The sequence below is a fragment of the Typopeltis vanoorti genome, chromosome 20 (assembly GCF_054136105.1).
Source record: "Typopeltis vanoorti isolate ZY-2024b chromosome 20, IOZ_Tvanoo_1.0, whole genome shotgun sequence".
Lineage (NCBI taxonomy): Eukaryota > Metazoa > Arthropoda > Arachnida > Uropygi > Thelyphonidae > Typopeltis > Typopeltis vanoorti.
In genome coordinates, this window is record NC_143568.1 from 26,164,203 (window position 1) to 26,189,656 (window position 25,454).

Below are 25,454 nucleotides of genomic sequence, written 5' to 3' on the forward strand. Positions count from 1 at the left end.
GTAGCATATTGAATAGCTTCTCTCTTGGCACCTTATCATATGCCTTTTCCAAATCGAGAAAACTTAAATACAAATCTTTGTTATATTCAAATGATTTCTCAACTATTTGTCGTAAAGTGAAGATCTGATCCTGACAGCCTCTATTTGAACTGAATTCAGCTTGTTCTTTAACAAGCTTTTCTTCCACAATTCTTCTCAACCATTTCTCAAGTATACTTGCATATATCTTACCAGGAACACTCAGTAGGGAAATACCTCTGTAATTCTCACATTCAGTGTTATTTCCCTTTTTATATATGGGTACTGTGAGAGCTCTACTCCAATCATCGGGAATTCGTCCCTCTGTCCAGGCCTTCTGGACTATGCTGTGCATCCACTGTAAGACTTTTATACCTCCATACTTCAGCATTTCTGGTTGAATATCATCTACTCCTGCCTGCCTTTTCACATTTCAAGCATTTGATGGCTTTTTCTACTTCAAGTATGGATATGTATTCCTTACTGCATGCCTGGTCACTGTTTTTTTATCACTGTGCTGTCATCACTGCTTGTTTCATTTAGCAGTTTTTCAAAGTAATTACTCCATATTTCAAGGATATCTTTTTCTCCCGTTTTTCATGTCACTTTTATCATCTCTTACTCCATTTACAGCATTCTTTTCTCAATTTCTAAGCTTCTTCAAACCTCCAGAATATTTTGCTACCTTCTTGATATTTATTTCCTATGTTCTTGCCAAAGTCCTCCCATGACTTTTGTTTAGCTAGTTTTACACAGTGTTTAGCTTTCTTACATTTGTCTCTGTATTCTCTAAGATCACAAGCAGACTTATTTGCCAGGAACTTTTGTTATGCTTTCTTCTTTTCCTTCACTGCCTCTTTAACTTCCTGTGTCCACCATGGAGTTCTAATTTTTCTATCCTTACAGACAACCTCACCACATACCACTCTGGCTGAATCAATCAGTGTTTTCTTCAGAGCTTGCCACTGAATCTCTAATGTTTGGTTCCTGTTCTCAAACTTTTTAATTTTTTATTCAATAATGTGTTTGTGTATTTTAGTCTACAGTTCACATCTGAGAGATGCTCAACTTTTATTCGCTTTAAAACTTTCTTGCATGTTATTCTTTTCAATATGAAATTCAATTTTATCCTACTCAAGACTAAATAGTGATCACTTCCAATTTCAAATCCTCTGTACACTCTGGTGTCCTGCACCAGGGAGAAAACATCACTATCAACAATAACATAGTCAATGAGACTTTTCTTATTCCTTGCCTCTTCTCTCCATGTGAATTTGTGCACATTTTATGTTGGAACATTGTGTTAGTAATAACCAGTCAATGTCTTGAGCAGAAATCCAACAGGCATTTGCCATTATTATTAGCTTTGTTCTTTTCTTCAAATTTTACCAATATATTTTTGTATGTCCGACAATCATTTCCTACTCTGCTATTTAGATCCTCAACAAGGACCAACTTTTCCTTTTTCATTGTGTCAGTTGCTTTTTCTAAAGCCTCAAAAAATTCCTCCACTTCTACCTTAATAGAACCTTCTGTGGGACCATAGGCACAAATAAGTCTCATTGTCCAGTTCTCCATTCTCATATTTGCCCACATTACTCTACTTCAGACTGAAGCCATTCAAGAAGATTAGCCTCGTATTTTGTGTTGAATAACTATTTTCCTTGATTGTCATTGTCTGAATATAACATTTTGTATTTATTGCTCAGAAAGATCTCACTGGTTTTTGCCTTTTCTGTTTCAGTCATCCCTATTATTTCAATCTGGTACTTATCTAATTCCTCAGCTAGCTCCATTTCTTTGCCATTCAGGCTTCTTATGTTGATAGCACCAATCTTTAACTCTGGTGATGTTGAGTTGGGGTGTGTTTTCAGATTTATTCCAGTAGCTGACTTTTTGTGTTCTCCCTGGTTCCCTGGCGAAAACAATGGGGGGACCTTATTTAACTGGATGACCCCCACAGCCGGCATGAAATTTTGTCATGTTGTACCATTATTTTGTATTTTGGTTTAACGAATAAGAATACAATTTGGTCGGCTAAATCCCAAATTGCCAGCCCATCCTCATTCGTTCAGTATTCAGGTAGATATCCAACAGGGTGCACCACGAGAAGGTGAGGATTAGACATTAGGTCAGAAGCCCTGGTCAGTTCTCCGCATTCCTTTAAAGGCTATGTGGATGTCTGCTCTCAGTTATACGGCTTTGATAATGAATAACCGAGGGGATAATGTACATCCTTGTCTCACACCAGATTTGACTCTTAAGCACTGTAAGAAAATAATTTATAATAATAAATAACTTATTTGCTGATATTTCACTGGTATTATATCCAGCATCTACATTGCACAAAAACAGTACATGAAACAACATTATCACAGTACATGAAACAACAGCCATTTTGGTATAACAGCGGGACTAGTTTAAAAAATTGTAACGGTCAACACAAGGAACTAAAGTCCTAATTAGGCATCATCTATGTTAGAAAAAGGGAGAAAACAAGTATTAATTAGATCTTAAAATGACTGTCTCCCAAATTTTTGGTAAATTTATATAGCCATACTTGAGGTTTGGAATTTGGATTAGTTTATCCAGGAAGGGCAGACAGTCATTAGCTTCCACTGTGAAGAGGATTTTAAAGTGTTGGCTATTTAAATGCACAATGTACTGCCAACACACAAGTCTTTCCATGCATTTGAGAATTCTTCACAGGGACAATATCATACACAGGGCACAACAATTCGGTAAGTGGAAGTTAAAATTGGCACAGCAGCTAAATAGGTTAGCATTTTTAAAGAGGTGCCGAGACATGAATAATATTAAACTGCATCAGGATTAAAAGCAAATTTCACTTGGCCAAAGTCCAGCATATTTACAAATGGGCAAGTTTAATACTATTGTGTGAACAGATTAGTGCTACTTATATGGAGCTATCAAAAATAAATACAACTATTAATGCTCTTTGTGACAAACTGTGTGACATTTTAAACTCACAACTGTGGAATGTCCTTGACAGCATCTCTGATGCAATGGCTGATAAAAATTTCATTAAAGTTAAAAATTGGCACTAGAAAAAAATTTTAAATCCTCCATTGTTGTTGTGCTATGAAACGACAGCCATTATAAAAAGATCGTGTTGTTGTGGATTTATCATCAGTAGCCCTAATGGATGAAATTGTTAGTGTGTTTAGTCAAGGACTAAACACACTTTGGCATTACTCCCAGGCAAGTTACAAAAGCTAAAATAACGGCTTCCACTGAACAGGGAATATAGTAATTGCCTCCAGCAACAGTCAATAACATTCATTTGGATGTGGCCAACATCTTAATACATTCCAAGCTTCCCAAAAAAATATCCCACAAAAGGAAATCACTGTTTTAAAAGCGCTATACAGTAATAACCATATTGTTATAATTAAAGCAGACAAATGTAATGCAACTGTGGTGATGAATTTAGCTGAATATGAAAGCAAATCTCACATACTTTTAAAAGATCAGTCTACATACCAAATCATAGATCATGATCTACTAAGTCTTAAATGAATAAAGTTCACAAATTATTTAAAGAAGTTACTTCCTGGCCAAAAGAAACAATTAACAAACTCAAACCTTTTCATGTTAAAACACCCAGAATATATGGAGCACCTAAAATTCACAAACAAGGTACACCCTCATGCCCTATTGTGAATAGTATAAACAGTCCCACATAAAAACTTGCTAAACATTCAACTAAATTACTACCCACCCTCAAAAATAATTCTTCCTCCTTTGTTAAAAAATCTGTTCACCAAAAAAGTATTTTAGAAAAACCATATCTTAAAAAGTTAAGAAGAAATAATTATTTTTGATATTACTTCACTATCTACAAATGTACCATTTTGAAAACTTGATTTGCTAAGGTCACATCCCCCCCCCCCCAAGATATATTTGAACTATTTAAATTTACAGTACATGTAGGCTACTTTGCATGGAAAAGAAAGATATACAAACAACTAAATCGGACAGCAGTGGGTCCCCCCTTTTCCCCCTTGAGCTAATTTCTACATAAAACACTTGGAAAAGCTAGCTATAAATACAGTCACTATCAAACTAGTGGTTTGGCTAAGCTATGTTGATGATGTGTTTGCTATTTAGCCACGTGGTCCAGATATATTCGATATATTTTTAGTGCATTTAAATAACCAACACTCTAAAATTCACTTCACAATGGAAGAGGGAGCTAATGACTGTCTGCCCTTCTTGGATACACTAATCACATGGCTTCCAGATGGTTCCTTATCTTTTTCTGTTTATAGAAAACCCACACATACAGGGAGAAATTTGCACAAACAGTCACACCATCATCCAGCTCATCAGTATATACTCCACTATATATCACATTAAAATTTTCAGTTCTCATGGTCCCTTTTAATTTCTTTTTTGTTTCAGTTATTACTGCTATTTTAAAATTTCTTTCATTTAATAATTGGTCTAATTCTATTTCTTTATATGCTAATCCTCTTACATTCCAGTTTGCTATGTGTATTATATTTTGTCATTTCCATTTTTGTTTTACCTTTTCCATTCCAGGGTTGTTTCCTATAGATTCAATCCGATTATCTTTTTCTGTCAGCTTACTAGTAGAATTATGTTCTCCATGGCAGGGGACTAGCCTGACGATGGAATAGTTCAGTGGTAGGGCTGCTACCTTAAGGCTTCTGAGCTAGCCTTCTTCCGAATTTAAACCCATAGGAGGAATAGGGTATATTGAAGGGGGAAAGAGTAGATTATAGAAGAATTACAGTAAGGTTTATAGAGAGGGCATAGTTGTAAGGTCAGAAATGAAAAGACCCCATGGCCCTTGAGTATTCTAATAGCATAAGGATCATAAAATAAGAAAAGTTGGCTAATAAGGCCTGATAGGAAAGATTAAAGTAAGTGGATCTTCCTCGAAGTAGTAGAAGGAGAGGAGATAGGTCCAGCTAGGGGTCCATGGGAGTGCTGCTTCCCTTACAAACAAGATGATTGCCCCTTATGGCCCTGTTGGTCCATGAGTCCTTATTCAGTATATTCGGACCATCCTATCATATACACATGCATGCACGTGAGCACACACACGCACACACACACACACACACATGGTGGGCTGCCCTATCCGCCACTCAGGGGATGTGCTCTCTAGGGGTTACAGGGTCCCCCGAGAGGGGCATTATATCAAGCAATATTATTATTATTATTACTATTCAGAACTCCATGGAGTCAAAAGACTCTCGTGGGAGGTTCTTCCTAAGAACATAAAGTCTGTCAAGACTAATCGAGGGGAGGTCCCCCCCCCCTAAGAAACACAAAGTCTATCATACCACTCCTTAAACTCAATGACTGTTCTTGCTCTCACTACTCCATCAGACAATGCATTCCACGGTTCAACCGCACCTCCATGCAAAGAAACTACTCCTCACCCTCTTGCTCACAGTTTCCTTTCGTAACTTCCAGGGATGGCCTCATGTCATCACTCCTTCCCGCTGTTCAACCAAGCGAAAGAACTCCCCAGTGTCAACCCTGTAACCACCTCTCAACAGTTTAAAAGTCTCAATCATATCACCTCTCCTTCTTCTCTCAGCCAATCCTCATAACCAAAACTGTACAGTCATGAAACCATCTTTGTCATCCATCTTTGTACCCTTTCCACAGTTAATTTATCCTCTTCAAATCCTGGGGACCAAATCTGAGAACAATAGTCTAAGTGTGGTCTGATCAGTGACTTATATAATGGAATGATAACCCTTTTATTTCTGCAGGTCAGTGTCCTTCTCATAATTGCAGCAATCCTGTGTTTTACCTTCACCACTATAATAAAATTAGTTTAATCCTTTATCCAAGTGTGAGCAAACAAAGTTTGCGCCTGAAGTATCTTCAGGACTAGGGTAAAGTGATACAACACCAGGGCAACTCGTTGCAAAGGTGGAGAAAGCTACCAACACTCCTAACTCAGTATCTCCTATAATGCAAAACACATCTCCTTGCGGATATGTCTAATGTTATGCATTAAAGGAAGGGCCACTACCCAGACTAGTTTCGACCTTTATTGAGGTCTCTTCAGTGGGAGCCAGGCCCAAGTGGAGATACCAGCCAGAAGCATTAGCAGGTCATCTCTACCTATAGGAGTTGCCAAATGGTGTGCCACCCTTTTTTAATAAATTACTCTGGATTTAGAGAAAGATGTTGAAAGTTTATTTTTTCACTTGGTTAGAGTATAATAAAATTAGTTTAATCCTTTATCCAAGTGTGAGCAAACAAAGTTTGCGCCTGAAGTATCTTCAGGACTAGGGTAAAGTGATACAACACCAGGGCAACTCGTTGCAAAGGTGGAGAAAGCTACCAACACTCCTAACTCAGTATCTCCTATAATGCAAAACACATCTCCTTGCGGATATGTCTAATGTTATGCATTAAAGGAAGGGCCACTACCCAGACTAGTTTCGACCTTTATTGAGGTCTCTTCAGTGGGAGCCAGGCCCAAGTGGAGATACCAGCCAGAAGCATTAGCAGGTCATCTCTACCTATAGGAGTTGCCAAATGGTGTGCCACCCTTTTTTAATAAATTACTCTGGATTTAGAGAAAGATGTTGAAAGTTTATTTTTTCACTTGGTTAGAGTATAATAAAATTAGTTTAATCCTTTATCCAAGTGTGAGCAAACAAAGTTTGCGCCTGAAGTATCTTCAGGACTAGGGTAAAGTGATACAACACCAGGGCAACTCGTTGCAAAGGTGGAGAAAGCTACCAATACCTTCACCACTGTTGCAATATGTCCCCTAAATTTCAGGTTTCTATCAATCATCAACCCCAGATCTCTTGTCTTCCCTACTTCCTTCAGTATACCTCCTCCCATAGAGTATGCAGCATCCCATCAATGTTTCCCAAACCTCAAGACCTTACATTTTGTTGCATTAAACTGATATCCCCATTCATTTGCCCATCTATCTAGCTTATTCAAATCCTCTTGCAGGGCTACCACATCTGCACTATTACTAATAATCTTTCCCAGCTTTGCATCATCCGCAAACAACTGAATATCCCCTTGCAATGTCATTGATATAAAGGTTAAACAATATAGATCCTAGTACTGAGCCCTGTGGGACCCCACTTGTAACCCTCTGCCTCCTTGAAACTGCTCCACCATACACAACTCTCTGATACCTATCAGACAGCCAATATGATACCTATCAGGCTTCACAAAGTCTAAGAAAATTGCAGTATATGCCTGCATATGTGAAATATATGTGAAATATATGCGAATTTCACATATATTTATATGTGAAATATATATGTGAAATATATATCTGCATATGTGAAATATATGAAACTGCTCCACCATACACAACTCTCTGATACCTATCAGACAGCCAATCCTGAATGCAGGTGACCAATCTGACATCCAGACTCATGTGCTGCAACTTAAAAATCAGCTTATCATGTGGCACCCTGTCAAATGGCTTCACAAAGTCTAAGAAAATTGCAGTATATGCCTTTCCCTCATCTAATGTTCTTGTAAATTTATTATAAAAGGCTAGCATATTGCTAAAACAAGAGCACCCTTTCACAAATCCATGTTGACTCTTAAATAAATACTTTGTCTTTATTTGTGTTGTAAGTCAGCAGTTAGAATTGAAGGAAGTACAGGAAGGTTATTTAATGTTAAATCTTGTCAGACAAAGGTGTACATTATCCCCTCTGTTATTCATTATCTGTATGGATCACATTATGAAGGAAAGTGGCATTAAATCTGATATCAAAATTGGAGATGTTAATCTCAGCCCTTTGCCTTTATGCGGATGATGTTATACTTCTCAATAAATACACTATGTCTGCAAGATTCTCTGACTAAAGTGAATAGCTTTTGTAATAGATATAGTATGAAGGGTCAGCATTAAAAAGACAAAGACAATGAAAATAGGCAGAAACAATGAAAATATCAACTGCATTGTGAATGGAGAACCTATAGAATAAGTAAAACATTTTAGCAACTTAGGCATGATTTTTAGTGAAGATGGTAAATTAAATATGGAAATAGATAACAGAATCAACAAAGCTGGTATGGTAGGAAGTCAACTGAATAAATTTATATGGAATAACAGAGAAATTAGTTGGAACACTAAATTAGCTGTATACAAGACAATATTCAAGCCAATTTTAACTTATGGATCTGAGAGCAATAAAGACTACAGACCACATATATGAGAGGTCCTGAGAAAGGTTAGAGGCATGAATAGATGGCATCAATGGCAATATCATATTAAAAACGAGGATATTAGGAAAGAATTTGGCATTGTCAGCATCCAGGAATGCATTAGCAGAGCTATTCTCAGGTGGTATCTTCACTTAAACAGAATGGGAGAGGCAAGATTAGCAAAACAAGTGTTCTCTGCCAGGTTGGCAGAAAAAAGACCCAGAGGAAGGCCAAGATATAGGTGGATTGATACAGTAAAAAGTGCCTTATAAGACAGAAATATTAGATCTGATAATGTCGAAGTCTTGACAGGTAACAGACTGATTGGTAGGAAAATTGTAGATAGGAAGTTAGTAATGATGTAATTTTTCATGTACTACTATCATATCCTGTACACCCCTTGAGGGTATATCAGGAATTTGATGATGATGATTTGCTAGCCACCAAACTCAATCATAATAATTCACTTTTTTTTCTCTTGTGATGAAGTATACTATAAATATGCATGAAACTAATTAAGATATTAAAATTTTTCTATCAACCACCAATATAGATTGAAGTATGAAAGACTCCTGTGATAATACTAATACCAGAGAAAACAATGCAGTAATACTATGGGGAGGGGGGGGGCTGGAAAGTTCTGATAAACACCTAGAATAAAGATTAATTAATTTTTGTCTTATTATATATTCAAAAAGAAAGAGAACAAATTATTATAACTTGATGAAATGTCAGTGGGTTAAAGAGTTTTAAGATAGGTTCTTTCTTGTTGGTGATATAGTTCGCCCACCGATTTGAGGTCCCTTGACACTTTTGTGCATCTCAGAAAAAGGAGAATCCATTCCGATAATAGGGTAATCAGTCCGTATAGTGGGATGAGTTGTTTAATATTACCGGTCGGAAAATTAACTTCTCTTTTATGGTTATTTTAGTTAACTATGTTGCTTGTATAACAGTTGGAAAATTTTACCTATAAAGCATGTGATTTCGCGTGTTGGTGACCAATTCGGACATCCTTCATTTTTTCTCCCCTTCAGCATGAATCGACTATTTTTGGAAAGAAGCGAAGCAGGGACCTGCAAACGGTGGGCGAACTATATCGGTAGCTTTAATATTATTTTTGTTCTAGGAGTTTATCAGAACTTTCTAGTCCCCTATCCCCCCAATAAATATTTTATTAGAAATAATACTAACTACAGTATTTTAATTACAAAATAAATGAGACAATTTATGGGCAATATTTACTAAACTAAATAACAACAACAGCAAAAAAAAAAAAATAAAAATAAAAATAATAATAATAAAAGAAACACTCAAAATCAACATACCTGCCCACATTTCTTCTAAAGTCATTGTAACTAGCAAACATTACAATATTTCCATAACCAACTGCCAGGGAAAAGAATGACTGCTCGCAAGCTGCATACCATACCTATTCGATATAAAACGTATATCAAATCATCATTACGTGTATCATCAGCTGTGTAAAATAAAAACAACTAAAAATAATGAATATGTGAACAAGTAATGAATCTGTGGAATATATTGCTATTTTAAATCCTCTATTAATTCCACATGGAGATTGTCGAAAGAAAAAATTTTAATATCTTTATTAGTTTCATGTATCTTTATAGTACACTTTCACAAGAGGGGAGTTGGTGACAAGAAAATAACAGCGACATTAGTTGCAATCTAGATAAAAATGTTTTATAGATGGCTAAATTGTTCTATTCAGCCATCTATTATTTTCTTAAATCCATTTTTAAATACACACCTTCCCTAGAGGTGAGGAAATGCCAACTAGACCTCTAGGTGGTAGATATCTTTCATCACATGATGAAACACCACCATCCTTTTTTGAGGTGTGAAGTGGCTTCTACCATGTATCATCCAGAATTTTGGTTCCCCTTTCTTCTCACATGGAGTTTGGGTGATGGCCTTGCTGGGTATACTCAATTACACTGTTTTAGGGAGCCAGTTTCTGCTCAATTTGAACGTACAGCAGTAAAACAGTATTACACATCTACATCTACATACGTCCCACCGATGTATTACCTAGTGGTAATACATTGGTGGGACACTCCCTGATCAGCTGGGAAATACTCCTGCTGCTGCTTACCTTGACAGGTCATGCTTGGAGGGAGACCAGGTCAATAGCATGCAAATGACACTGTCCGAGGCTAAACTTGGAATAAAGTGTGGGCACTCCCTGTGTGTAAGTTATGTACTCAAGTCCCTCAACCTGGCTGCATGCCCTTTCTCTTTGTTTTCTGAATCAACCACCTTACATATGAAAGTCAATCATAAAAATACTGGTCTAAACTGTGGATACAAAAAAAAAAATTAAATATGAAAAATATAATAAATAAATAAAAAATTGGAACAAATAATAAAAAATATGCCCCAACCCATCCAAAACAATACCAACACTTTTTCCAATGAAAAAACACTTCCACATTCATTTGACCAACGTTCGAGGCATTAATACAAACATTAGTGGCATAACCACTTACAGACATCAAAACCTGATCTCTTTTTTCTAACAGAACCTCAGTTGTCATCCTCCATGACCACAGTCCACCTCAACTATCCCAGCTACATTCTATATGATGCATTTCACAAGAAGGGCAGAATATCTACTTTTGTGAAAATCTGATATCTCCTGTCAAAGGCAATAAAAGTTAGAATCCCCACTTTTCGATCTGCTCTGGCTCAAGATTTCCTTACCTCACTGTGCAGCCTTTATTTACTGGCTTTACCACTCTCTTAACTCTGAATCCTGCTGCCCTTTTTGACTTCCTATCATTAAAAACTGAATTCATAGAAACTAATTATCCAAATTGTGAGCTTGTCCTCCTTGGGGACTTTAATGTCTGCAACACAAACTGACTTTCCTACTCCTCCAGCTTCACAGATCAAGTTGGTAGGAAAGATGAATCATTTGCCATCAGTCATGACCAAACACAAGTAGTCAATCTGCCAACCAGAATACCAGACAATCCTCATCATTCTACCGACATTCTTGATCTTTTTTGAAACCAATTTTCCCTCCAAATATACCATGCATATCTGCCCTCACCTTGGCAACTTCAACCACAATCTTATTCAGGTCTCCTTCTCTACAGTGCATCCTCCGCTTAGCCAATCTCAGCCTCTTACCTACCCTATGGCACTAACTGTGCCAACTAAGATGACCTCCAGAATTTTCATGCTGCTTTTCCATGGTCAGATTACTGCTTTCACTCTCTTGATCCAAACGCCTGCACTGAATTAATAACCAAAACAATTCTCACTAGAATGAGATTCATACTCCACTCCACTGCAACTCCCCAAGCTATATCCAATCCCTGGTTCTCAAAAAAATGTGCTTCTTCCATCCATGATAAAATGTCGCTTATGTTTGATGGCTAAAATTAAAAACTCCAACTTCTCATTCAGCTTACAAAACATAGAAACATATGTAAAAAAAAGTTATCTTTCAAAAGCAGACTTCATAAGAATGAAATGCAACAAACTCGCCTCCTGCTCAACTGGCAGTCAAGCCTTCTGGTCCTTTGTTAAGGGTGTAACTTCTGCCCTTCAATGTTGCCACCTCTCTTGCATCCTGATGGCAAAATGGAAAAAGTAGACCTCTTGGCATCAGTTTTTTCCTCCAACTCCTGCCTGGACGACCAAAGTACATTACCTCCTGTACTTCCAAAAACTGCCCACTGCATGCCTCCTCTGAACTCTCGAAAGGACATCAGAAAAAAATCCTAATTCATTTTAATACTACATCACCTCCCGTATTTCTAAAAATTGCCCATTATACGCCTCCTTTGAACTTTTGCCAAAAGGACATTAGGAAAAAAACCCTCATTAATCTTAATACTAATAAAGCTCCTGGTCTGGATGGTATTTCTCTAGTTGTGCTCAAGACTCTAGAACTGATACCCATCCTGTATTGTCTACATAAACTTTCATATTCTATTGGCATCTACACAACAGCATAGAAGCAACCCCCACCACCTCCAGCCTCTACCCAAAAAAGAAAGACAATAGTCAGCCATCTAATTTTCACCCCATTGCTCTCAACTTCAGTACTTTCAAAAGTGATGGAGAAGGTTATCAACAACCAGCTTCTTCATTACCTGGAGACTCATCAGTTAATTAGCAATCATCAATATGGATTCTGCCATTCCTGTTCTACAGTCAACCTCTTAGCTAATTCACACCTCCCTTTGGACTCAGGCTATTAAAAAAATTTGGAAAAACTCATGTTATTGCCCTTACTTTATCTAAGAAAGTTGATCGTATCCAGCACTGAAGCCTCCTGAACAAACTGCCATCTTATGGCCTCCCTTCTACACTCTCTAATTGGATTTCAAGCTTCCTTACTGATCATTCATTGTGTGTCATGGTGGATGGCTTCCTCTCATCAGATTTCCTCCATCAGTGCTAGAGTGCATCAGGGTTCTGTGCGCTCACTCATGTTTTTCCTCCTTTACATCGATGACCTCCTTTCTCTGACTTCAAATCCTATCCACAGTTTTGCTGATGACAGTGATCTTCATTATTCGATAAATCCTGCTGTAACCTAATCAGATGCCTCAAGATTTCCATAATCAGTGACTTCAACACTGACCTCCTCAACATCCTGAAATGGGGTGAAGACAACTAAGTAAATTTCAATGCCAAAAAAACTCAAGCCTGCCTTATTACATAAAAGAAAAAAACTTATCTCATTCCCTTTCACTTTTGATAATGTCACTGTTTCCTCTCAAGATCAACTTTCTCTTCTTGGGTTGCCTGTTGCTTGCAGTTTATCCTAGCACAAACATATTACTCGCATCACCTCCTTAGCCTCTAAAAGGCTTATTATTCTTTTCCATTCTAAATATTACTTCTCTTCCTTTCAACTCCTAAGACTCCATAAGTCTCAGATCCATCCAGCCTTGGAGTACTGTTCCAACTAAGAATTCTTGATGATATTCAGAAGAGGGCAATCTGCATAACAGATGACCCTTCTCTCACACACACACTTCCTATAGTCACTTTATCATAGGCACACTGGTTTAGCACTATGTCTGCCCTATAGGTACTTTCATGGGCATTGCTCTTCTGAATTGGCTGCTATAATTCTTCCACTTTCTTCTAACATTCAAGAACTAGACCATTCACTGGACATCCTCTCTTGTGTTCTCTACACGTTCCTCATGATTCTTCCCTGATCAGGATGAAACTCCCTTATAAATTGATCAAGGAATACCACCTCAGCAATGTCTTCTGCAGGAGTTATCATTCGACCAATTTCATACATTAACATTGTCTTACCATAATCATTCTTCCTTCTACTTGTCACATATCTAAAAAACTATCTAGAGTTTTTTTGTCACCTGATTTGCCAATTTCTGCTCATACTGCACTTTTCTTTCCCTTACTGAGTCACTCCCCTTGGCTGTTCTTTATACTCTTCATGAAATTGATTATTATTAATCTTGTACTGCTTTCAAAGTACCTTTTTCAAGATTTTATGCTTAAGCCCCTTGTTCATCCATTTCATCACAACCTTATTCAGCCTTCTGGCCTTCGGAGTTCATTCATGCATTGATCCTGTTATGTATTTCTTTGTCAGTTCCCAAGCAGCATTTATTTCCTTACTGGTCAATTCCTCATTCCATGCTATAGCTCCAAGTTGTCTCCTAAGCTTGTCATAATCACCAACCTTATCATTCCACATATATCCTTTCCTCACAGAAGTCTGCATATGGCTAGCCACAACCTAGGTGATTACTCACACCAACTGGAGGAACGTGTGAAACTCCACTCATAATTACATTCTCTGATGATATGATCAGATCTAAAACTCACAATCCTCATATGCCCTCCTTTACGTGCTACCTGAGATAATTATCTCTAAAGAAGTTGAAAAATTCTTTTTCCTTATTCTCAGATGCTAACTCTTCATGCCAATCTATACTGCCATAATTAAAATCACCCATAATAATTACCCTTCCTTTGTTCACTAATCCAAGTTGCTTATATATTCTTCATCACCACTGTCCACATTCCCAGGCCTATAACAGCATCCAACAAAGTATGTCTTCCTGTCAACTTCCATGTTACACCACACTGCCTCCTAACCAGTGCCACTATTTCCCTTTTTCATATCTATCTTATGTGGAATTAATTCCACTGCTATTACCAGCAGCATTCCCCCCCCCTTCTTGTCCTTTTTATCCTCGCAAAAAATACAGTATCCTTCCATTTCTATTCCCATTATGATATCATCTTCTTTCAACCATGTTTCATTTATTACAATGATTTGGGGATGAATAAACTCAATCACTAAAACCATTTTATTTCATTCCCCTTATTTCTGATATTTCTGGCATTTGTAAACAAACATCCATTGATTGGTGGTGATTTCCCCACCACATCTGCCCTTTCCTAATCACCCAATCCCCCTTTACAAGTCAAGGTTGTTTTCAGCATTGCCATTATTCGCTGAGTTGTATTTACAGTTTTTGCTATATGATGCTTAACTTCACACACTGTCTGCTAGAACTCCAAGTTCCTTAGCCTGATCAGTTTCTTCTAGAATAATCCCACAATATAATAGAACACTGGATATCTAATCATACCGAAGTACATGACCTTCAATTTACTAGCAATGAAAGGCCAGTCATTGTCACATGCCCACAATTACAGCCAATTTTTTCTGCAAGCAGCAGTCCTGATTACTCTACCTATCTTTGCTTCTTCCTTTCCTTGAGTCACACCCTACATATAAGACTTTCTGATATCTGTCAGTCAGCCATCCTCTTATCCATGGCAATAGTTTATAATCCAATCCCATATTCTCCAATTTATGCAGCAGTATTCTATGCCATATTTTGTGAAAAGCCTTAGCAAAATCCAAAAGTATGATGTGAATAGTAACATTATTATAGAATGAGAGCAAGTTGCTAAAACATGACCTTCACTTAGTAAACCAATGCTGTTCATTGCAAAGTAGAAATTCTCTGTCAACCCATTTCTGAATGCGAGTACTAACCAACTTTTCCAAAATTTTCACCACCGCTCCTGACACAATGATTGGTCAATAGTTGGATATATCAGTCTTTGTACTACCCTTGAGCAATTGGATTACCATACATTCTTTCCACTCCTGTGGAATCTTCCCTGTTCTGAGACTCAAATTATATAGCCTGGTCAAGGGAATAGTAGTTCAGCTGAACACTTTTAGCATCTGTGCTGATAATCCATCAGTTCCTATTGCAGAATTCTTATTCAGTTTGTGCAACAGCTCTAGTACTTCCTCTTCATCTGCATGAGTTTCCTGATAAGATGAAATGGTAGTGGTGAGTTCAATATTATATATACAGTGGCACAACCACTTCCTTATCATTGCATGTTAGAGTACTTCTTATCATAGCAGCACTACGATGTGCAACCTTTGCAACACTAGCAATGTGCCCTCTAAACGTCAGTCTACTGTCAACCATCACTCCCAAATCTCTAATCTCATCCACTTCCTGCAGTACAGCACCATCAATATAGTACATAGTTTTATAGTAATTTTTATCTATTGCCATTCTCTGCAGCTTGTACACCAACTTATAATGTGGTAATCTATCAAATGCTTTTGCAAAGTCTAAGAATATCACTCTACATGATTCTCCCTTATCTAACGCACTCGTCACCTTATCATAAAATGCAAGTAAATTACTGAAACAGGACCTACCCTTTACAAATCCATGCTGACCTTCATAAAGAATGTCATGTCCATCAGCCCAATTCTGTATTCTATTCCTTACCAATCTCTCCAACACCTTGACCACAACTGCAGTTATACAGACTGACCTATAGTTGGACACTTCTGTCTTAGAACCATTCTTGTGGAGTGGTACCATTTTGGCGTCTTTCCACTCCTTAAGAACCATACCCACTGCAAGACTTTCATTAAATAACCAATTCAAGGGCATAATCAACTGTGGTGCACATTCCTTAAGAATTTGTGGTGATATGTCATCAATTCCCACAGCCTTATTCACATCTAATTCGACCAACATCTGATACACCTCTGTTTCTTTCACTTCCAATTCTCCTAATAACGCCTCTCTTTGATATAGTGTACCATATCATTTATACCAGTATGACATACGCTGATAAATTGCTCATTCAATAATTCCACGATATCCTTTGCAGCTGTTAGTCTGCTCCATGACTATCCACCAATGTTGATCTACTATAATTATTCTTCCTCTTGCTTACCATTTAGCAGAAAAATTCACTTGAGTTAACCTTGGCCTGACAAGCCAATCTCTTCTCACACTGCACCTTTTCTTTCTTTACCATGCTCGTCACCTTTCTAGCTTGCACCTTATACCCTTCATAGATAACTCGCTCTCCTTGTTCCCATACACTACCTACTCCACCTTCCAGTCTATATTCCTAATTAAAGTCTCCTATCAGGATCACCTTCTTTTTACATGCCCTACTAATTTGACTAAACATTTCACAATCAGCATTCTCTGCATCTCCTGGCCTATAACAGCATCCTATCAGATATACTAACTTGTTTATTTCAACTTTGTACCACACAGATTCAGAATCTGTGCATGCACTGTCAACTTCCACACTTTGTGGACACAATTCCTCTGCAGTCATTAACAACACTCCCCACTCCTCTTTTCACATCTCTATCCTTCTGGAAAATTATATATCCTTCTAATTCTATTCCTGACATTACATCCCCCTCAGACAACCAAGTTTCACTTATTAGAATTACTTTTGCACATACCATCTCAATCAGTGCCACAAACTCAGCTCTCTTGTTTTGAATAGTCCTTATATTTGTGTATAAACAATCGCTTTGTGTTTGAGGCCATTCTTATCAGCACCAACATAATTATAATTACTCTTTTTTGCACCCATCATATTTATTTGGTCTGTAACAGCACCCTTTTATGAATTTAATCTTGTTAGACACCATCTCAGACCAAATGGCTTCAAACTCACTGCCACATGAAAAACAGTTACTAGTAATGGAGTAATAGGTTTCCACTCTAACTGGATTCAAGTCATCTGAACAGCATGCTTCCTTCTCTCCTATCCTTTCTATCCTTCCTACTCTACCCTTTGCACTCGATACCAGTTAGTATGTCTGCTTCTGATAGCTAGTTCTCACTAATGCCTATAATATGCAGTCCCAGTATGTTAAACAAGGAAAAAAACAAACTCTACTCCTTTGTTTCTAATAGTCCTAGCATTTGTGTAAAGACATAATAAATTACCATGCTCTTCTGCATATACTTATCTGTAGTCTGCATGACACAATTCAACAACTTGCAGATCTCTGTTCTTATCTAGTTCCTTACTTATGCAGACAACTTTACACATGCTTGATAGGTCCGAACTGGACAAACACAGATCGTTCTCTCTTCATAATCATTCCCATGATAATATACATTCCCTTCATTAACACGGTTACCTAATATTGTTGCTCTTACACACAGATTCTCATGATTCCTCCCATTAGAATTCAGTTTCCCTGTCTCTTTGTGATATGTCTTATATCGATAATTTTTCAAGACTCGCGATACCAAATGCATTCAAGTGTATGCTATCCTTATTATATAAATTAATCTCCCCTCAAACTCACTTCAAAGATCCAAAAACTTACACAGCCTATGCATCAAATCGTTTGCCATCATAACCCATCTTCGTGATTCATTTCCATCATATCCGTAATATACTAACGATTTTTACTTTCTCACTCCACTCTCACTTCTTCCAAGAACCTTTTTCATGTCATCTCCTATAGTGAATTTATCGCTAGTTTAGTCATTCAGTTGTAATTCAAAGCAGTTGTAATTCTAGTACCTACTAGAATTACAACTGCTTTTGCTTTGCTTTCTGTTTTCCAATATGCTTGTGTTATATTTTAAACCTTGATGTTATAACCTGCTCATCAATGCCATGTTTTATGATAGAGTCAACATATCAAATAACATCCTTCTTTTCATAATAAACTTTACTTACCAGATTTTTGTTATTACACACTAACTTACTTGATTCTGTGGTTCATTTTCGATTTTGCTGCTGAATTTTTTAATTCTCTCTCTCTCTGTGTTCCTCTAAATGCTGCTTGACTTTTCATAATTCCCTTATCATCTGTCTAATAATCTTCTTTAACCTAACAATTTTGGAGGTTAAATTATTTTCAATATCATCTTTAGTGCAGAAAACTTTCTTGTTCACTACTTTGCTGTTTTTGTTAGCATTTCTTCTGCATTTTTAGTGCCATTTTACAAATGTATTTAATATCAAAATATTACAATAAAAATATGTTATAAAGACATTAAATACTCTAAAAATACAAATATTTACTCTAATATACACTATAAAATACTAATTTTATAAGAAAAAACAAAACAAAATAAAACAATAAAAATTATCAATTTTATACGAGTACTAAATTACACCAACCACTCAATAATATGTTAATATTATTATTATTACGGGTGACTCCAAGGAGTCCTTAGACTCGTTGAGGGAAGCCCTAAACATGATGTTTAGAGCCTCCCTCATGTCCATCACAACTATTCGACTCATTCACTGTCATAGCACCCACAACAGACTCTGGCAGCTTATTCCACTCATTCACCACTCTAAAAGTGAAAAACTTAGCTCTAACACCCTTACTAACCACACTGTTGTCCAGCTTCCATGGATATCCCCTAGTCCTCCCACCACCAGTCCAGTTCTCAAAAACATCCTCTGAATTAATCCTATAGAAACCCTTCAGCAATTTGAATGTCTCAAATTGCTGAAGGGTTTTCTCTCTCTTTTCCACCTATAAACCAATTTCTGCAACCCACAAATTTTCAACCTGTTTTCATAAGGTTCATTCCATAGACCTGTTATCATCTTAGTCACTCGCCTCTGGATCCTCTCAACCTCTTCCCCATCAAAAAGAAACCTAGGTGACCAGATCTGGGCACAGTAGTTGAGATGGGGTCTTATCAAGGCTCGATACAGAGGAACAATAACTTGCTTATCTCTGATCGTCAAAGTATTCTTCAGCATCCAAGTGATTTGATGAGCTGATTTAGCTACTTTTGCAATGTGCCTCCTAAACTTCAACTCCCTATCCACCAACACTCCTAAGTCCCTGGCCTCATCAATCTCCTGGAGTACAGTTCCGCCAATGTGATATACTGCTGCTAATCTTTTTACCCCAAAATGCATAACCTTACATTTTTCCACATTAAATTGACATCCATTCTCCTTAGCCCAGACCTTCAATCTATCCGAATCATCCTGCCAAATTTTGACATCTTCTGCATTCACTATTGCCCTACCCAACTTTGCATCATCGGCGAACAAATGAACCGTTCCTCTCAGTTCCTTCCCTATATCGTTAATGAACAAATTAAACAGCACTGGTCCAAGAACAGAACCCTGCAGCTCACCACTAGTCACAGGCCATCTTTTGGACTCTACTCCTGAGTAAACTATTCTCTGATATCTCTCCATCAACCACCCTCCTATCCATCTCACCAACCCTATATCCATTCCCATATGTTGCAGTTTATGGATTAGAATTCCATGTGGTATCCTGTCAAAGGCCTTAGCCAGGTCCAGCAGTATCACTGTAAACCCTTTACCTTTATCCAGTTCAGCCATCACTGTGTTATAAAGAGAGCAGAGACGTCAAAACTGATTAATAAATCATTGTTTTCTAATGTAATGTCTTTGATTATGTTTATGAAGTGTTGTGTGTTTCTGAAATAGGAGGGGGAATGACCTACCAACTTCTTGAGTGTTGCCACTAATTTCATGGCTAGGTGATAATTCAGGCACTGTCTATACCTTCAACTATTGGCCGAAGTGGTGTGTTTTGTTTGTGTATCTCTGGTAGATCGTAAATACTCAGGCAACGAGCGTAGTGCGGAAGTAATTTATTTTTTGACTGTATCTTCGAGCCATGTAGTAATTGATTTAAGTAGTTTCTCTGTTGTTTTTTTTTTATTCTATTGGTTGGGTCATAGTTAAAAGTTGGTACATACTCTTGTCTGAGACCAGCAGATTCATTTTTTCTAAATAAGTGGTTCGGTTTAGAATAACGGTGGCACTTCCTTTATCGGCTCTAGTTATTATGATGTTCAGATTTGATTTTAATGATTTCATCGCTGTTAATTTGTGTTCTGTTTTCTTATGATTTATATTTAAAATGTTGGCGGTTTCTAAACGTATTTTATCTGCTATGTTATTTGGGATGAATCTTAAGCCTCTTTCAATATTACAAATAAAATCCAGTTTGTTTATCAAGCTGGAGTTTAACAAGCTGTTACTGCAGGTAACAGTAATTTAACTACTGTTACCTGCAGGCGATTGGTGACTCTTGTTGTTTCTTGCTTCTGGTTGGTTGTTAATGTTCACTGTGAAGAAATTCAAATATGTCCGTTGGTTTTGTTGATCTTTTAGTCTATGAAATTTGGATATGAGATTTTCTTTCTTAGTTTGAAGGATATGGTCCATTGTGTTGTCCTAATCTTTTTGAGAATAATCCAAATATCTGCGTTCAAGTAACTTGAAAGTTCAGATTTTATATAATTTGTACTTGGTTTTGAGTAATGGTCAAGTTTTTTCTCGTAGCTTGGATCTGTTCTCTGAGTATCTGTTTGCTTTCTCCATGCGGTGATATACAGGGCGTTCGGGATAAATTTGACAGTTTCGTAAGGAAAAAGAAAATCTTCTTTGTATCTATTAAATTTAATGAATTGACAAAAAAACATTACAGGCAGAGTTAATTACAATACTATCAACAAGATTTACTCAAAATAACCACCATTAGCATCGATCACAGCTTCAATTCTGCTTCGGAACCTCGAACAAGCTGATGCTACAGTCTCCCTGGGAAGGGCCGCAAAAACTGTTTTAATTTTATCCATTAACTGGGCTTTTGTATTACTGGAAGTGCGATTGGTGTCTTTTTCAACTGCGCCCCATACAAAATAATCCATGGGGTTAAGGTCTGGGGAGTTTGGAGGCCAAACATTTGGACTGGTGAAGTCGTAGAAATTTTCAGACAACCATTTTTGACTTTTCCCAGAGGTGTGGCAAGGGGCCGAATCCTGCTGCCATACATACGGCCTACCATTGGCTACCCTTGTTATCCAGGGCTTGACTACAGTTAGCAACTCCACGAACAAAGCCCGAATTCCAATGCCAGGGTTCTTCAACACCTGTTCCTGCAGATTTGCGAGGAATTCTGCTGTACGAACGCAATCAGATCGTCTGCTAGGGATCTTTCTTCTTGCTACATCCTCGTAGTCACCATTGCAAGTCTCTAGTTCATGCCTGATTGTTTTTACTGTATTCAGGGAGCATTGGGCAGCAGTCGTAATATCCTTATTTTGATGGCGGGCACGAATCATCATGATACAAGTTATTCTCTTCCATGATTCAGGTGGGTTCCATCTATCCATCCTTTCTGACATCTTGTATATGAATGAAGAAGGGTCCAAACTTTTAAATGAAGAGAAGTGTGTGTTAATACATGTAACTTACGGAAAAATATAATTAATTATAAATATGTCAAATTTATCCCGAACACCCTGTATTCATTGTGCCTTTGTTGAGGAAAATTTTCTCTTTATTTTGATGCAATTCGGAATGATATTGCTGTCCCCACAACGTTTTAAAAATGCCAGTAGTTTGATCAAACCAGAAACATGAATTTTCAGCTTACCGTATTGATTGCATCGCATGTGGATTGAATCTTGAATCTCCATGAATTATCAGAATCCTTTCTTTTAGTGTTACATTAAAGGGACATCAGATAAAATAAACAGAATACTACAGAAATATAACCTCATAGCCACCTTTAAACCTCCTGCAAAAATTAAAACGCTTACTCAACTCATCCAAAGACCCACTACCTCCGCTGGCCCAACCTGGAGTATACCATATTTACTGCACCTGTAATCTACCATATATAGGGGAAAGAGGACGCACAATTCCTATCAGATAAAAGGAACATAAATGACACATTAAATATAATAATTATGGTGGTGAAGATGGCCTTTCTGATTATGCCCTGAACACTTTACATAGAATTGATTGGACAAATTTAAGAAAGCCTGTCAGATTCTTATCAACCACCCCAATCTGAATAATAATGATGGTCTAAAAATCACAAGCATATGGAAGGCATGTATTCTCCCCACGGAACCGTTCTCCCTAAGAGTTAACTATAAACAAGACTGTAGATAATCCAGAATCCTAAATCTAATATAACAATTGTAATGTTAAAAATAGGACATCATTGTTACTGTTAGAAAACTATCTATAAGAAAGAATCTTTCTCTCATGTTATCTTAAATAGAATTTAGCTTTGATGTAATTTCTAAATAATTAATTAATTTGTAATTTTATCTGTATTTTTTTTTTTCACTAGAGGTCATGCAAGTAGAATAACCAGTAATCAAATCATTGTTTCTTTAGCTTACTGTGTGAAATGTAACTCAGCTTGTCCTTGTACAGACTCCAGAATATGACCTTAATATAAAGGTCGAAACATCGGGAAATTAAAATAGTTATTTATAACACAGTTGTGAAGTCCATAATTTCTATAATGAATGCTGATCACTATGCAATACTACAAGAAGTGATTTAGAGCCTATAATTTGATGCTTGAATTCTGTCACCTGCTTTATGAAGCAGTACAATCTTGCTTTCCTTCCACTCATTTGGAACTTGATCCAATTTAAGACTCATATTAAACAAATATGTCAAGGCAGATGTCCACTTCCTGGCACATTCCATCAATATATGCAGTGATATATCATCAATTCTCACAGTTTTATTAATATTGGTTGTTTAATTCCCCATATACCTCTTCCTCACTCGCAGTCAGTCTCTCCTTCTCATCATCATCCACTGCTCTCAAACTCTCCATAATATCACATTTGCATGGATGAAAGACCTTTATGAACTGTTCACTAAAAATCTCAACTGTATCCTGTGTAGCAGTTGTATTCCTTATACCATTTTCTACAATCAATCCCACAATCACATGGGATTGATAATCATTCTTATTTTTGCTGGCTGCGTATTGAAAGAACTTCCTAACATTTTTTGGGCTTCAGATAACTGTTGCTCATACTGAATTGTTGCTACCCTTACCAACCATATCACCCTCCTTGCCTGTTCTTTTCAATTCTCATTGAATTGATTATTATCACGATTCTAATGTTGCCTCAATAATGCCTCTTTTCTCTTTATTGCTGCTTAACTTCTTGATTCATCCATTTCATACCTATCTTATTTAATCTTCTCATCTTTTGAATACATTCAGGCATTGCTTCTACTAGATAGTTCTTGAATATCACCCACTCAGCATTGATCTCCTTTCCACCCAAACCCTCATTCCATGCTACAGAACTCCTGAACTTCTCATAATCAGCAGCCTTATAGTTCCACATATATCCTTTCTTCACAGAAGTCCTCACATTGTTGACCATCACTCAAGTAATCACTTCATGATCACTCTCACCAACTGGAGGAAAATTTGGCACCTCATTTATAATAACATGCTCTGATGAGATGATTAAATCCAACACCCTCTATCCTTGTGTGCCCATTTGTTACATACTGCTTAAGAGAGTTGTCCTTCAAAAACTCAAGAAATTCATTTTCTTTACTTCTGGTTTCTGTCATCCCAATCTATATAGCTGTAATTAAAAACACCCCCTAATGATCACCCTTTCCCATTTGCTTGACTAATTTTCTTTAAAACTGTTTAATTCATTTCAAAAATGTTAACTCATTAACTTTAAATTGATCTAAGATTCTCAAGCAGTGGTTCAGTGACAAACATATTATATTAAATCACAATATAGGTCATGTCATTAGAAACTACAGCATCAGCAAGCATCTAATGGAATGCAGTGTTTGATATCACTTTATCATGGTGTTGATGCTTATACATTGATTCTCCAGCATCATATATTGTTTAAAGAAATTAATAACGTAGACTTGATAATAACTACAAATGTTTAATTATTACTTCCTATATTTTGCCGACATTAAATTAATACACCAGTATTAAATACATGCACACTTCAGTAACAAAGATAGAACAAGAAGGCCTAAAGTCCTATAATTACAAAACCTATTGGCTTTGTTGGTTCTTGGCCATTTCACTGACTGCTGCCAATGCAGGTTTCCCACATGAGTGGCAATTTAATATGACCATATTTATTTAGGTTGGAGGAGTTGGTAAGAGCTGCAGCAGATTTGAGGAAACACCTTTCAAAATTAAATTTGCTTCAGTGGAGTAAGGTGGCTTTTCCCCACAAGATCCTGTTCTGGGTATCCAGGGCATGGTCTGCTATTTCTGAGCAGATATAGTGGTGCAATTGGATGTAATCCTGATGCTCCGATATATGGATTATAATTATTATTATGTGATACCTCCAGGGAGTCCAAGGATTCATCGAGAGACAGCACCTACTCTACAACTCTCTGTCACTAACACTTAATCAACGAACTGCAACTACACCAACGTCATCTACTGCCCACCTCCACTAGTATTTTCACAGACAATCACAAACAATCACAAAGACTAGGTACCCTACAGCTGCAACCTTTTATATTATGGACAGGCAGGTAGGACAGCCAACATCTATATATCAGAGCACCAAGATTACATCCAATTCCACCACTACAGCTTCTCAGGATTAGCAGACCATGCCCTGGATATCCAGCACATGATCCAGTGGGAAAAAACTACCTTACTCCACTGAACCACGTTTAATTTTAAGAGGCTTTTCCTCAAATCTGCTGCAGCTCTTAACAACTATCCCAACCTATAGAGATATGGTTATATCAAAATGCCCCTCGTAACTATTCTGCCTCTGGTTGGTGACAGTGATCATGTCATAATGACTTGGGAAGTGGCTAAGTTATGAATATTCCATTAAAAAAAAAAGGTTACATGCTGAACTACAAAGCAGGAATCATTACCAGCTTAGGAGTACGCTGCATTTTACAGCATGGTAATTTTAAAGCTAATTCTGAGTATGAAAAGAAACTGTCTCTGCAAGCTAAAGATAACCCAAAAGAATTCTATCATTACACCCTCAGTGAAAAATAAACTTTCAACATCTTTCTCTAAATCCAGAGTAATTTAATAAAAAGGTGGCACACTGTTTGGCAACTCCTATAGGTAGAGATAA

The 25,454-nt window shown here is 37.1% G+C and overlaps 1 protein-coding gene across 1 annotated transcript in view; it reads right to left on the bottom strand.

The window, feature by feature from the left end:
* LOC150095293 (uncharacterized) overlaps window positions 1–25,454 on the bottom strand; it is a 590,931-nt gene that overhangs the window by 141,257 nt on the left and 424,220 nt on the right. The window contains exon 23 of the mRNA XM_090410639.1: window positions 9,552–9,655. Within this exon, the coding sequence (XP_090266765.1) occupies window positions 9,552–9,655 (104 nt within the window). The remainder of the gene's footprint in view (window positions 1–9,551; window positions 9,656–25,454) is intronic.